The 12,597-nt window shown below is 46.5% G+C and overlaps 1 protein-coding gene across 1 annotated transcript; it reads right to left on the bottom strand.

Moving 5' to 3' along the window:
* Positions 1 to 10,199: 10,199 nt before the first annotated feature.
* Positions 10,200 to 11,964, bottom strand: LOC125094059 (40S ribosomal protein S29-like). Its single transcript, XM_047719812.1, has 2 exons — positions 11,956 to 11,964; positions 10,200 to 10,379 (listed from the first exon to the last, which is right to left on the bottom strand). Exons 1-2 carry the CDS (start codon positions 11,962 to 11,964, stop codon positions 10,200 to 10,202), a joined length of 189 nt encoding a protein of 62 aa, XP_047575768.1.
* Positions 11,965 to 12,597: the final 633 nt, after the last annotated feature.

Genomic DNA, 12,597 nt, shown 5'->3' with positions numbered 1-12,597 from the left:
GCCCTCCAGCGGTGAATACTGAGTGTCCAACTCCTGAAGTTACCAAGAGGGGTTACAGTAAGGAGGTACCCCATCATTTGTGGCCCAGCCCATGATCCAAAGGGAATGTTAACAGTGAACTATTTCCATTTAGATGCATAATCAATGGCTCAGGCTCATTTTAGACATCGGTGAGATGGGCCATACAGAATGACCTAATTTCTCTATAATTTTATAATTTTTTATTTTTTAAAAGATTTTATTTATTTATTTTACAGAGAGAGAGGGAGCACACAAGTGGGCAGAGCGGCAGGCAGAGGGAGAGGGAGAAGGAGGCTCTCTGCTGAGCAGGGAATCCGATGTGGGATTCGATCCCAGGACTCTGGGATCATGAACTGAGCCAAAGGCAGCTGCTTAACCAACTGAGCCCCTCAGGAGCCCCTCTCCATCATTTTAGAAACATGGGCTCATTTGCTATAGAGAGCCAATAAGTACTTTTCAAAAATTAAGTGATCGTTGAAGAAGCGTTTTTATTTTTTGTAAATTCTACTTTTGCTTGAGAATGTCTTCAGACTTTTAAATTAAATTAAATTTAATTTTATATTTATTTTATTTATTTGTTTGAGAGACAGACAGAGATAGTGAGAGAGAGCCCTAGTGGGGAGGAGAGGGGGAAGCAGGCTCCCCACTGAGCAGGGAGCCTGATGGAGTACTCGATTCCAGGACCCTGGGACTATAACCTGAGCCGAAAGCAGGCGCTCAACTGACTTAACTGCCCAGATGCCCAAGAAAGTCTTCAGATTTTAGAAATCCATGGTAAGACATGAAATCCTTTGTTTTCTCCAGACATTTACGTGTGTGATCTTCCCATCCTTGTTTGTTTATCTAGGGTTATGCATAGACGAGACCTCCTCTGATTGATGTGTGTGTTCGTGAGTAAACATATAAAGCATGTTTCATAGGCTAATCATCTCATTTGTGTGTGCCAAGGGAAGTCATGGCTCAGTCATCAGGGGATCAGGTGGGGGAAGTTGGTGAATTTTGTACCGAGAGCTAAGAATGGGTTGGACATTTGGTGGGGGGCGGAGTGCGGCGTTAATCTCAACTCAGTTTGCTGCCTTTCGTTCAGGCAGACATGGTCTTTGGTCCAGGAACAGGAGCTTCCTGCACGGTTGGCCAGGGTTGTGGACTCCAAAACCTATAAAAGAACAGAGCCTTCTGCCAGCATTGGGGAGCTGACAGGTAGAAGGCAGGGTTGTAGTGTGACAGAGTGAGTCATCAGAGCGAACACTGAGCCAGATGTAGGTCAGGTGGCCTATGGCAAGAGGACAGTCTTTGCTCAAGCCTGAACCAGCCTTCCCGGTGAACCAGCACATCAGCTCAAGACCACAGAACAGGAGGGGACCCGTGGTCTGAAGATCTGAGATTAACCTGAGTTAGTCTGGGAAGCTAGCTGTCCCTTTTATGGTTTTCTATTTTTTGCTTTTGCTTTAGGTTTTCAACTGGGGCTTCCCCTTTCTTTAGATCCAGGTAAAATGGATGGAACCCTTCTGTTTTCACGGCCCTTTGGCTGTTTAAAGCCCTCCCTTTAATGTTGGCATGTCTACAGGGGACGAGGGAGTGTTTGCTTTCTGAGGACAGAAAATTCCTCCCCATGCTTGATTTCTATACACATCTGCACAAATCCTGGCGAGTTTAGCAGACCCTCTGGGAAATTCCGGAGTAGTCAGCGAGGATGGGCAGGAGGTTGCCTAGAGGTGGAGAAGGGTTTTATCTTGCAGAAATGCTTCTAGAACCTGAGGCAACTCCTTTCAGAAAATGTTCTTTCGTGACCCCCAGCTCTGCTGGATTCCATTCACTCCCACGCTCTCCACCTTTCTGGCTTTCTTGCTCCTTCCCGTATCTCTCCACCTTCCTTTCAGGGCCCAAACAACCCATCCCGTTCCTGTGTCCTGCACAGTGGCCTCCCCGTTCTGTGCAGTCCCACAAGCCTCATCTACCCCAACCTGGCTATATCAGTTAGAGCTCCAGGACCAACCACTCTACATTTGCCTTTCAATTTGACTTCTCTGGGAAAGTTCCTTTTGGAAATTCCAACCTTGCTCAGTTGATGTAAGCAGGTCAGGGCAGGATTGCTGGTGGGATTGTGCGTGCCTAGAGAGCCAGCATTGTGCTAACAGGGCTAACAGGGAGTCCAGTTGTTGGGTCAGGAGTGGGAAGTCAGGGGCACAGCTCCTTCCCAGTTGGTACAATGGCTTTGCTGGTACTGCTGAAGCTTTCCTGGGAGAGGGGACACACCTGACCCATCTAGACCCACCTCCCCAGACAACAAACTTGCCCTGAAGTGTTTTTTTTTATTATTATTTTTATAATAGATTTAATTTTTTTTACAGCCATTTTCAGTTCACAGCAAAATTGAGAGGAAGGGACAGATGTTTCCTATATCACTCCTGTCCCTCTTCCCCTGCCACAGCTTCCCCTACTATCAACATCCTCCACAGAGTGGAACATTTGTTACAGTGATGAACATAGACACACCATTAGCACCCAGATTCCAACAGTTTATGTTGGGGTTCACTTTGGGTGGTGTACGTTCTGATATGTCCTTATATCCACCATTACACCCAGTAGCTTCACTGCCCTGAGGATCCTCCACGCCACCTCTTCATGCCCCCCTCACTTTTGCCTCAGAGTTTTCATCTTACAAATGCAGGTCAGGTTTGACCTTCGTTCATAATTTCATATTCATGTTTGTGTTCATGTGAAAATAACGCAATCTTCGGATTTGCGGTGTTTATCGTATATTGATTCTGCTCACTGTGTGCCAGGCACTGTACCGGGCACTGGGAATTGAGGGGCAAGCCTGACTCAGGGGGGACTTAGGATCTAAGTGTAGAGACGGATGTTAATCAGTCAGCCCGCCAACAGAAAACACCAGCACTCTGGCTTTTATCTAGAGGCTGCCTGCCTCGAGGGGTCTGGTAAACCAGGTTAGCAAGTGCTATTTCACTCTTTTCCTAAGTTTTTCTGTAGCTATTCCAACACATGGCTCCCAGGGAGCACTTAGTCCATGTTGGCTGAATGAGCAAGTAAAGGGATAAATGTACGGATTATAAAGTTTGACTCCGATTCTCATTTAGGAGTGTGACAATTAATTTTATGTGTAAACTTGTCTTTCCTGAGGGATGTCCAGGTGGCTGGTAAAACATTGTTTCTGGGTGTATCTGTGAGAGTGTTTCTGGAAAAGGTTGCCATTTGATTTAGGTGGCTGAGTGAAGAGATCAGCCCTCACCAATGCAAGTGGGTGTCATACAGTCCACCGGGGCCTCAATGGAACAAAAGGGCAGAGGAAGGGTGCCCTCTCTTGACCTGGGACAACTATCTTTTCCTGTCCTCGGACATCAGAGCTACTGGTTCTTATCCTTTGAACTCCCGGACTTGCACCAGCGGCTTCCTGATTCTTGGGTTTTTGACCTCAGACTGAGAGTTATATCACGGACTCCCCTGGCTCTCAGGTTGTTGCACTTGGACCGAATTCTACCATAGGATTTCCTGGTTGTCCGACTACAGCACATTGTGAGACTTTCTGGCCCCCCCATAACTGCATGGACCAACTCCTAGAATAAATCTCCTCTTATCTAGCTCTCCTTCTCTCTCTATAGATCTATCCTGCTGGCCTCTTTCTCTGCAGAACCTTGCCTAATATAAGGAACTTGGTGGTACAGCCAGCCTGGAATAGAGATGAAATCCAGGGAATAAAATCTGAAATGATCTTCGGAGATGATTTAGCTTAACCTCTTGATTGGGTCTTGAGGAGGATGAGGCCTAGAGAAATAACACGGATGAGACAAGAACCCAACTTCTTGGGAGGCACCGTGGCTCCAAATTCACTGCCCCAGCTGTCCATCCTTTCAAGCACACGTGGATGACTGGCATCACCCTTGATGTAGATGTCAACAAATGTGACACGGGCATTCACCTGATAGAGATCATCATTGTGCTGGTGTTTCTAGAGCCAGAGTTAACCAACACCAAGGTTCTAGTGTGGAGCCTGGCTACTCCCCCAAGCTCCGGGCTGCCCGAGGCAGTGCAGGTCGAGGGTGTGGGGTGGAGAGAGATGGCGTGATAGGAACAAGGGAAATGGCTTGGCAGGAACGTGCTCTCTGTAAACCATCTTTGGATGCCTCCTGACTGGGTTCCCATTTTATTAGGCGGATGATGAGGTTGCTATCCCTGGAGGACTCCTCTGTCTCTTGTGGTGAGGCTACAAAAAGAGACTTCAATGGGCTCTTGGGGATGTCTTCCTAGGGGTCTTGGGAGCAGCACTAGCGGGCTGCCCAGCTGGGTCTCTCTGTGTCATTTGGTTTCCCTCAGCATGCGGCAGGGAGGTGGAGAGGAAGGACAGGCTTCAGGGAGATGGCCCTTAGGCTCTGTGCCTTTCTAGCTGGTGTCTTCTTGAGCAAGTCACTCAGCTTTCTAAGTCTCACTGTCATGCTCTGTGTCCTCCATGATAGGGGATGGTATTCACCTCAGAATATGGATGTCAAGTCACTAGCATTGTGCTTGGTGGATGGAGGTTGTAGGTGGTGGTCATCATCATAATTCTTGGAGAAGGAGCCTGACTCTCTGCTGTCCATCAGAAAGGGGGTTGAGATCAGCATTTGTGAAAGAGCGTCTCTCTGGGAGAGTATGAAGAATGCCTACTCCTCTTCTGATCTGATTTGATTTGATTGATTATTCAGTCCTGTTGGATGCTGTGCGACTCTGATACCATGAGAGGCCCGGATGGAACACTCCCTGTCAGTCTGTCATCAGCTCTGCTGGTCCAGATGACCTTTCTGTGGGTGGAGGTAAAGCATGTTCAGGAGATTAAACGGAGTAGAGCCCCTTCCCCTTATGTCCCGGCAAGAAATCCCTTCCATCTGAGCATCTTACGTTGATTGGTCTGGTGCAGGATCAGTTTTAGAGTATTTTCCGTGAAACGTTAGTTTTACTGGGCGACTTGTTGTGGTAGAAAGACTACAATACAATGGATTGTAATACACAAGCCTGATAGAAGACAGGTTTTATATTTACTCTGCAAACCATGCAGTACACAGACCGGATATAAAATCCTGGCACTGCGGCTCCCTCACTGTAAGAATTGGGGAGAATTTAACTGACTTCTCTGAGCCTCAATTTTTTCTGCCAAATATGGAAAATGATCTGAGAAGTTATGAGGATGAAATGAGATACCCTGGGGACAACGCTCTGCGAGGGCTACCCACAACATAGCACGGACTGGGGGGAGGGGTGTTTCAAGAGCAGAAATGAATTTTCTAAGTTCTGAGAGCTACACGTCTGAGACGAAGGTGTCCGTAAGTTTGGTTTCTCCTGAGGCCCCTCTCCTTGGCTTGCAATGACCACCTTCTCTCTCTGTCTTCATGTGGTCTTTCTTCTGTGCTTGAGCATCATGTCCCCCAATGGTCCATCTTCCTGGGCTTATGACACTGGTCATCTTGAGTTAGGATTTACTCTAATGACCTCGTTTGAACTAAATCACCTCTTTAAAGGCCCTATTTCAAGGAGCACCTGAGTGGCTCAGTCAGTTAAGAATCTACACTCAGCTCAGGTCATGATCTTGGGTTTCTGGGTTGGAGTTCTGCATGGGTATGTGTGTGTGTGTTGGCGGCAGGGCGGTGGGGTCCCTGCTCAGCCAGGAGTCTGCTTCTCCTTCTCCTTTTTCCAATCTCTCCTCCCCACTCATGTATGCACATACTGTCTCTCAAATAAATACAGAAAAATTTAAGTAAATAGAGGCTCTATCTCCAAATACAGTCACATTCTGAGGTACTGAGGAATAGGGCTTCCACATACGAATTTTGTGGGGACACAATTCAGCCCATGACACCAGGTGAGGATTCTAGTCAAGTAGAGGCTCCCTTTGATGCCCGCTTTGTGGAGACCCGGACATTTCTTTCCCCAGCCTCTTTCTCCCTGCTCCTGTTCTGGAATGTTTCTGTGGTTTGTGAGTTGGTGATTACACAGGGGGTGATAGCGATATTTTTCAGAGTTCAGTAGTAAAAGCAGATTAATGGCAGGAAGAAAAACATGAAAAGCCTGCTCAGCATTGCTCTCTAAGCAAAGTGTCTACCCTCAGGTACTTTTCCAGGGCTAGTATTACTGAGAAATTATTTGCTAGCTCAGGAATATGCAGAAAATGTGTCGAGACTGGGTCGAAAACATGCTGTGGTCACCACAAACCTCTTGTGCCTTTTGTGATGGGCCATTTGCTGCACAACCGAAGAAGGGGTGGTTTTGTGGATATTTATATACCCACATAAGTGGAGGCTCTTTGGTGAGAAGGTCTCTCTCAGTAGCATTATTATTCACACATATAATTCTTGACAGAGTCTAAGTAATCTTAAAATGGAAAGGCACTTCAAACACTATTGCATGTACCAGGTACCACAGCAGATATCGGGGATAAGACTGGCTCTTGACAGGCTCTCTGTTCTCCAAGAGGTCAAATTTCTTTCTTTCTTTCTTTTTCTGAGATTTTAATTAATTAATTAAATTTTATTTATGTATTTATTTATTTTAATTAATTAATTAATTAGAGAGAGAGGCTGGGGGAGAACACAGAGGAAGAGGGAGAGGAAGAAGCAGACTCCTCACTGAGCAGAGAGCCCAATTCGGGACTTGATCTCAGGACTCTGGGATCATGACCTGAATCGAAGGCAGAGGCTTAACAACTTAGCCCCCCAGGCATCCCAAGGGGTCAACTTTCTACAACATCCCCCACACACATTGTCAAAAGTTTATAAGGCAATAGCATTTTACACACAGAAGCTGAACCGGGGATCGCTGGCCCAGTGCCTGCTCATTTGGGGTGCCGGGATCCTTGCTACCTCACAAGGCCTCTCCATTTTCTGAATCTCTTGGTATGGAGTTGGATCTCTGCCCTACCTGCCCCACTTCTCTGGTTTGAATATCACTTTGTGCCCAGGTGAGGCTGCCATATCCTTTGGTGAAGAGCCAAATGGCCTCCACTCCATCAGCCCATGCCCCTGGGATGCAGTTCCCAGACCTGACATCATCCTGGGTGGGCCTCTTACCATTTGCCACCATCTTCCTAAACACAGAGCCTCCAGAATGGCTCCAACTATGCGGTAGTGTAGCATCTGGAGTGTAGAACAGGATGGAGACTGCACTCCCCCCAAAATCCAAGTACCATTTCCTCCAGGGACAGTGAAGTCACAGATGGTTTTTCTAAGGGCAAGAGCCTTTTTTGGAAATTTCTAAGTCACCTGACTTCTCTGTCCTCCACATTAGGGTGGCATAATGAAGCCACGGGTCTCTCATCTTCTTTATTATTATGAATAATAATATTCATTTATTTATAAAAATGTTAACCAGCTAGGGAAAGTGTGGTGTTGCAAAAGCCCTGTCCTAAACATTTCATGGATTTCTTTTTTTTTAAGATTTTATTCATTGTCAGAGAGAGAGAGAGCGAGCACAAGCGGGGGGAGCAGCAGTCAGAGGGAGAAGCAGGCTCCCTGCTGAGCAAGGAGCCCCCTGTGGGACAGCAAATGCCTCAGATCCTTCCAGGATCAGCATGAACAAACTTTAGGGAGGAGGGACATGGCGCAACACATCCTTGAAAAGGGTGGGCTGTGGCGAGAATGTTGGACCTCGGGGTAGGGGTCAAGCACCAGGAAGGAGGAATGATAGACTCAGCAGCCTTGTGAAGTTTGTTTTCAGGGTGCCCTTTGCTTCAGACGCTCTCCCTCTCTCCATCTCCGCCTGGAGTTCCAGGCTAAGAATAAACGCATCTTTCTGCTGAAGTGTTTATCGATCCCTGCGGCGGGCGGGAAGTGCTCTTCTCTCCCTCTCCTGAGGCTGCTGGAGTCAGTTCTCGGTTCTCTGTGGTCCCTTGCTGGCAGCCTGTGGTTATCTGGCGGTGAGCCCCCTAGGGAGCCCCAGGACAGACAGATGGTGCCCTGCTCATCTCTGTCCCTTCTCAGGATCCTATTTCTGACCCTGCCCATGCGCATCTCAGCACCCTTCCTTAATCCTTGCCTCCGGAGATCCCTCAGGGGGAAGTATCCACGGTATGCCCCTTGGCCAGTCCCAAGAGGCCTTGGCACTCACTGGGCAACAAGTTCATTATACTCTGACATTCAGGTGAAACTAAGCTGGGGCCATTGTCTCGTCTTGACCCCTCACCAAGGTTTGTGTTTCCCTCTCTCAGGACATAGGTCGGACAGAGAAAGGAGCAAGTGCTGTACCTGCAAAATCTCTGGCAGAACCCCTCTGGGTCTATACAGTAGGCTTGCTTTTTAATGTTTCAATTTGCATTTTAAAAGTCAAAGCACTTGCCTCTAGTTATTATAAACGAAGTAAGTGAATTATGATAGCGTGTCTGGGGCTTGAAAGCTACTACCCAGTGGCTTCCCCAGACCCAACAAAGTCACTCTGTGGCCAAGGGAAGGCCGCCCAGTGGTAAGGAAATAAAGGGAACACTAAATATTTGGTCTAGTTTCTGTCTCTTAGTGTCTAGAACCTTCTTTACTACCATAAACAACATCAAGTTGAGGCCTAATCTAGTGAGATCAGTTATGCCTCGTTTGCTCCTGAGTCTTCAGTCCTCTGCATACCCCAGCCTCCAGCCCCTCTGACAAGGGCAAGGTGCACGTTGCTCACCTTGGACTTCAGAGGCCTCCTGATGTTTGCTCTGCCCTCTCCCCTTTGAGGATCAGGTGCTTTCCTGAAGACGAAAGCAGGAAGAGTTAAATGCATGCATTTGCTTCTGCGGTCTGCTGTCATAATCAACCCCAAGCCTTTCTCATTTCAGTTCTTTCTTCTAAGAAAGCTGTAAAGCTGAAAGGACTCCTTTTGTTGGCCCCTTACCCTCCCCCTACCCTTCCTGCTCTATTCTCACAGGTCTGTGTCACATCCATATCTTTCTCATGCCTCCAGAATGCACTGAACAGCTGTGCAGATTGCTCACTGCACAACTCTGGAGGGGCATCATTCACAGGGGCAACTGCTCAGTGGGCCCCTTCAGTATTTCATACACTTTCTTTGTCACGTTAGAGTCCCTCAGAGACTTCCCTGAGTTGGCTGCTCTGAGTTCCTTTCCCTATTTTTGAGAGAGTCTTGCACAGAGATATATTTCTCTATTATAAGAAAAAAAGTTCATAATGACAAGTGGTAATTAATGCATGTCTCAGTATTAGGGAGAAGCTTGGGGAATGGTGAGGAGAGGGGAGCCATGGAACACACAGGCAGACTCTTGCCATGCAAAGGATGGCAAAGGAATGTTGCCATATGTTCTGGTTTACCAGATGGAAGTAGAAATCTGGATTTTTAGGGGCATCTGGCTGGCTCAGTCAGTGGAGGTGAGGGCTCTTTTTCTTACCTTCCTTAAGTTTTTTTTTTTTTTTTAAAGTCAATTATCAACCAAGAGTGTACTATGAGTTTCAGAGGTAGAGTTTAGTGACTCATCAGCTGCATGTAACACACAGTGCTTATCACATCATGTCCTCCTTAATGCCCATCACCCACTTACCCTATCCCCCACCTACCTTCCCTCCAGCAGCCCTCTGCTGGTTTCCTAGAGTTAGGGTCTCTTATGGTTTGTCTTTCCCTCTAATTTTGTCTTATCGCCTATGTTCATCTGTTTTGTTTCATAAATTGCACACATGAGTGAAATCATATGATATTTGTCTTTTTCTGACTTATTTTGCTTAGCATACTACCCTCTAGTTCCATCTACTTTGTTGCAAATGGCAAGAATTCATTCTTTATGATGCCTGAGAAATATTCCATTGTGTATATAGACCACATCTTCTTTATCCATTCAACAGTTGACGGACATCTAGGCTCTTTCCATAGTTTGGCTATTGCAGACGTTGCTGCTATAGACATTGGGGTGCACGTGCCCCTTTGAATCACCATGCTTGCCTCCTTTGGGTAAATACCTAGGAGTTCAATTCCTGGGTTGTTGGGTAGAGTGGAGTCCGAGGCTCTTGATCTTGGGGCCCCGAGTTTGAGCTCCATAGTGGGTGTAGAGATTACTTAAAATAAATAAATAGAATTAAAGAAAATGAAAATGGATTTTGTATTTTTCCCATTTTATTTGTTTATTTTTTAAGTTGTTGAATTTTTATTTTAAGTACAAAGAGCTAGCTAGCATTAGGGTGGAAATCTTGGATGACGCATTCAAGGTGGTTCATTTAATCCAATGTAATGAAGCCGATCTTCTTCACATCCTGACAGAAACATTGGTGGCACATATTGAGGCCATATTTCTGGATCAGACCCCGAAGGTCTGAGCAGACGCGGCAAGAATTCCAACCCTGGTGGAATTTTCTTGCATAGCTCCAGCAGAGCGGCTGGTGACCCACCTTAACTTTCTCAGATGCAATGAGGCAAAAAGGGAAGAGCTCCCAAACGCATGTGTTCTTCAAATTTTGGGGGGCAGGGAGGAGACACAGTTTACCCAGAAGGTGGTGCTCACAAATGAAGCGTAGACTGTGCGGCTGACTGGTTCTGGGGAGTGAGGGAAATCTGGATTTTTAAATGAAGCCTCCAGCTTTTAAATGTTGACTCAAGGGCGCCTGGGTGGCTCAGTCAGCTAAGTGTCTGCCTTGGGCTCAGGTCATGATCTCAGGGTCCTGGTAACAAGCCCCCCACTCCATGCTTTGGGCTCTTTGCTCAGCTGGGACCTTGCTTCTACTTCTGCCTCCGCGGATCCCCTGATTGTGTTCTATTTCTCGCTCACTCTCTCAAATAAATAAATAAAATCTTAAAAAAAAAAAAAAGAAGTTGGCTCAAATGAGAAAAATAACAGATGGGACCAAAGAAGAATGATTGTGAACTGTTTTTGTCCTACAGGCTGCAGGGAGTAGTGATTTCTGCTCTAAATCCCAAAAGGGAAAATTGTCACAGAGAAAGAAAACTGTCACCAGACGTTCTGCCGTAGGGGATGGAGACTTCTTTTGGGCAGCATCTTGCAGCTTTGAACGCTATCTAACCAGGGGACACCTATGGGATGAGTGGGATTTTCCTATTATGATGGCACTTCCCCCACCGTGGTTCCAAATTTCCTGGTAAGTGTGTCTTTGTCCTTACGGCAAGGCGGCAACATTTGATTTCCAGGACAACAGTTTGGATACAGTGGTGTGCCCTTACCTGTCATAAAACTGACATAGTTAGTAGTGGTAAAGAGCCCCTGAGGATTCTCCCCAGTATTCAAGGCCTCTTTGGAACCCTTTAAACTGAAGAGTACTAAAGAGTTACTATTTAGCACAGCAGGAAGCCTCCAGGCTTCCTACCTGCCTCCAGGCTTCCTACCTACCTCCAGGCATCAAATTGGTCACTAAGTACTTTGAATATTATCCACATGGTTTCTATTTTTATATTGAGAAAGGAAACCTAGAGGTTTTCTCAGTTTTGCCCATGACCAGCCTTCTGCCTGGTGACTGGTAGATCAACTCAGGTGTTTTTAAAGAAGATTTTATTTATTTATTTGCAAGAGAGAGAGAGAGAGAGAGCGAGCGTACACTTGAACACAAGTGGAAAAGCAGCAGGCAGAGGGAGAAGCAGGCTCCCCACTGAGCAAGGAGCCTGATGTGGGACTTGATTCCAGGACCCTGGGATCATGGCCTGAGCTGAAGGCAGATGCTTAACTGACTGAGCCACCCAAGGCGTCCATCAACTCAGGTCTTACCTGGGCTCTCTCTTCATGAGAGCACATGATTTTCAGATATTTAACAGTTTTGCGTATGAAGTTTTGAAGACCAATGTAGTCCCCAGGTCTTCACTAAAGGTAAAGAAACAATGCTCTGGGTCAAAGGACGCAGGTAGGGAAGAGCCTGGTGTGTACACAAGGTGGTGGCCCTCCTTTTGTGAGACACTGGTAAAGAACGGACATGCCCCTGGGAGTCTCTGCCTTTTCAGAATGGGTCTCAGAATGAACATGGAGCTGACCTGAACCATGGGTGCAGACTGTAGCTTGGAGCAAGTCGTTGAACTAAGCCTAGTCTAGATCTGCCAAATGAATCAACTTGAAAACCAGTGAGCAAGAGACCAAATGCTTGTTGTTGCCCGTCACCAAGGTTTGGGGTGGTTATGTAGCATCATTGTGGCTGTAGCTGACTCATACAGAAGTTGGTTAGTATTTTGATGTGAGTCAAACATAAGTTTGGCTTGGCTTCTGTTATCACCTGTGTGATCCTGACCAAGTTACTTAACTTCTTACTACCATAGCCTGGAGCTTATTCATGTGAACATTAAATGACACTATCTGTGTAATTTGCTTAGAATATTATCTGGCACACAGTATCTTGTGAATATTCTTTTTTTTTTATAAGATTTTATTTATTTATTTGAGAGAGAGACAGTGAGAGAGAGCATGAGTGAGGAAAAGGTCAGAGAGAGAAGCAGACTCCCCGTGGAGCTGGGAGCCCGATGCGGGACTCGATCCCGGGACTCCAGGATCATGACCTGAGCCGAAGGCAGTCGTCCAACCAACTGAGTCACCCAGGCGTCCCAGTATCTTGTGAATATTCTAATTCATAATAATGTCAGTTGGTTATTTGAGGAGAAATGCACTCCCATCAACCTAACAAC

This window comes from Lutra lutra, chromosome 2 (genome assembly GCF_902655055.1).
Source record: "Lutra lutra chromosome 2, mLutLut1.2, whole genome shotgun sequence".
NCBI classification, from domain to species: domain Eukaryota; kingdom Metazoa; phylum Chordata; class Mammalia; order Carnivora; family Mustelidae; genus Lutra; species Lutra lutra.
This window is presented reverse-complemented; position numbering and strand designations above follow the sequence as displayed.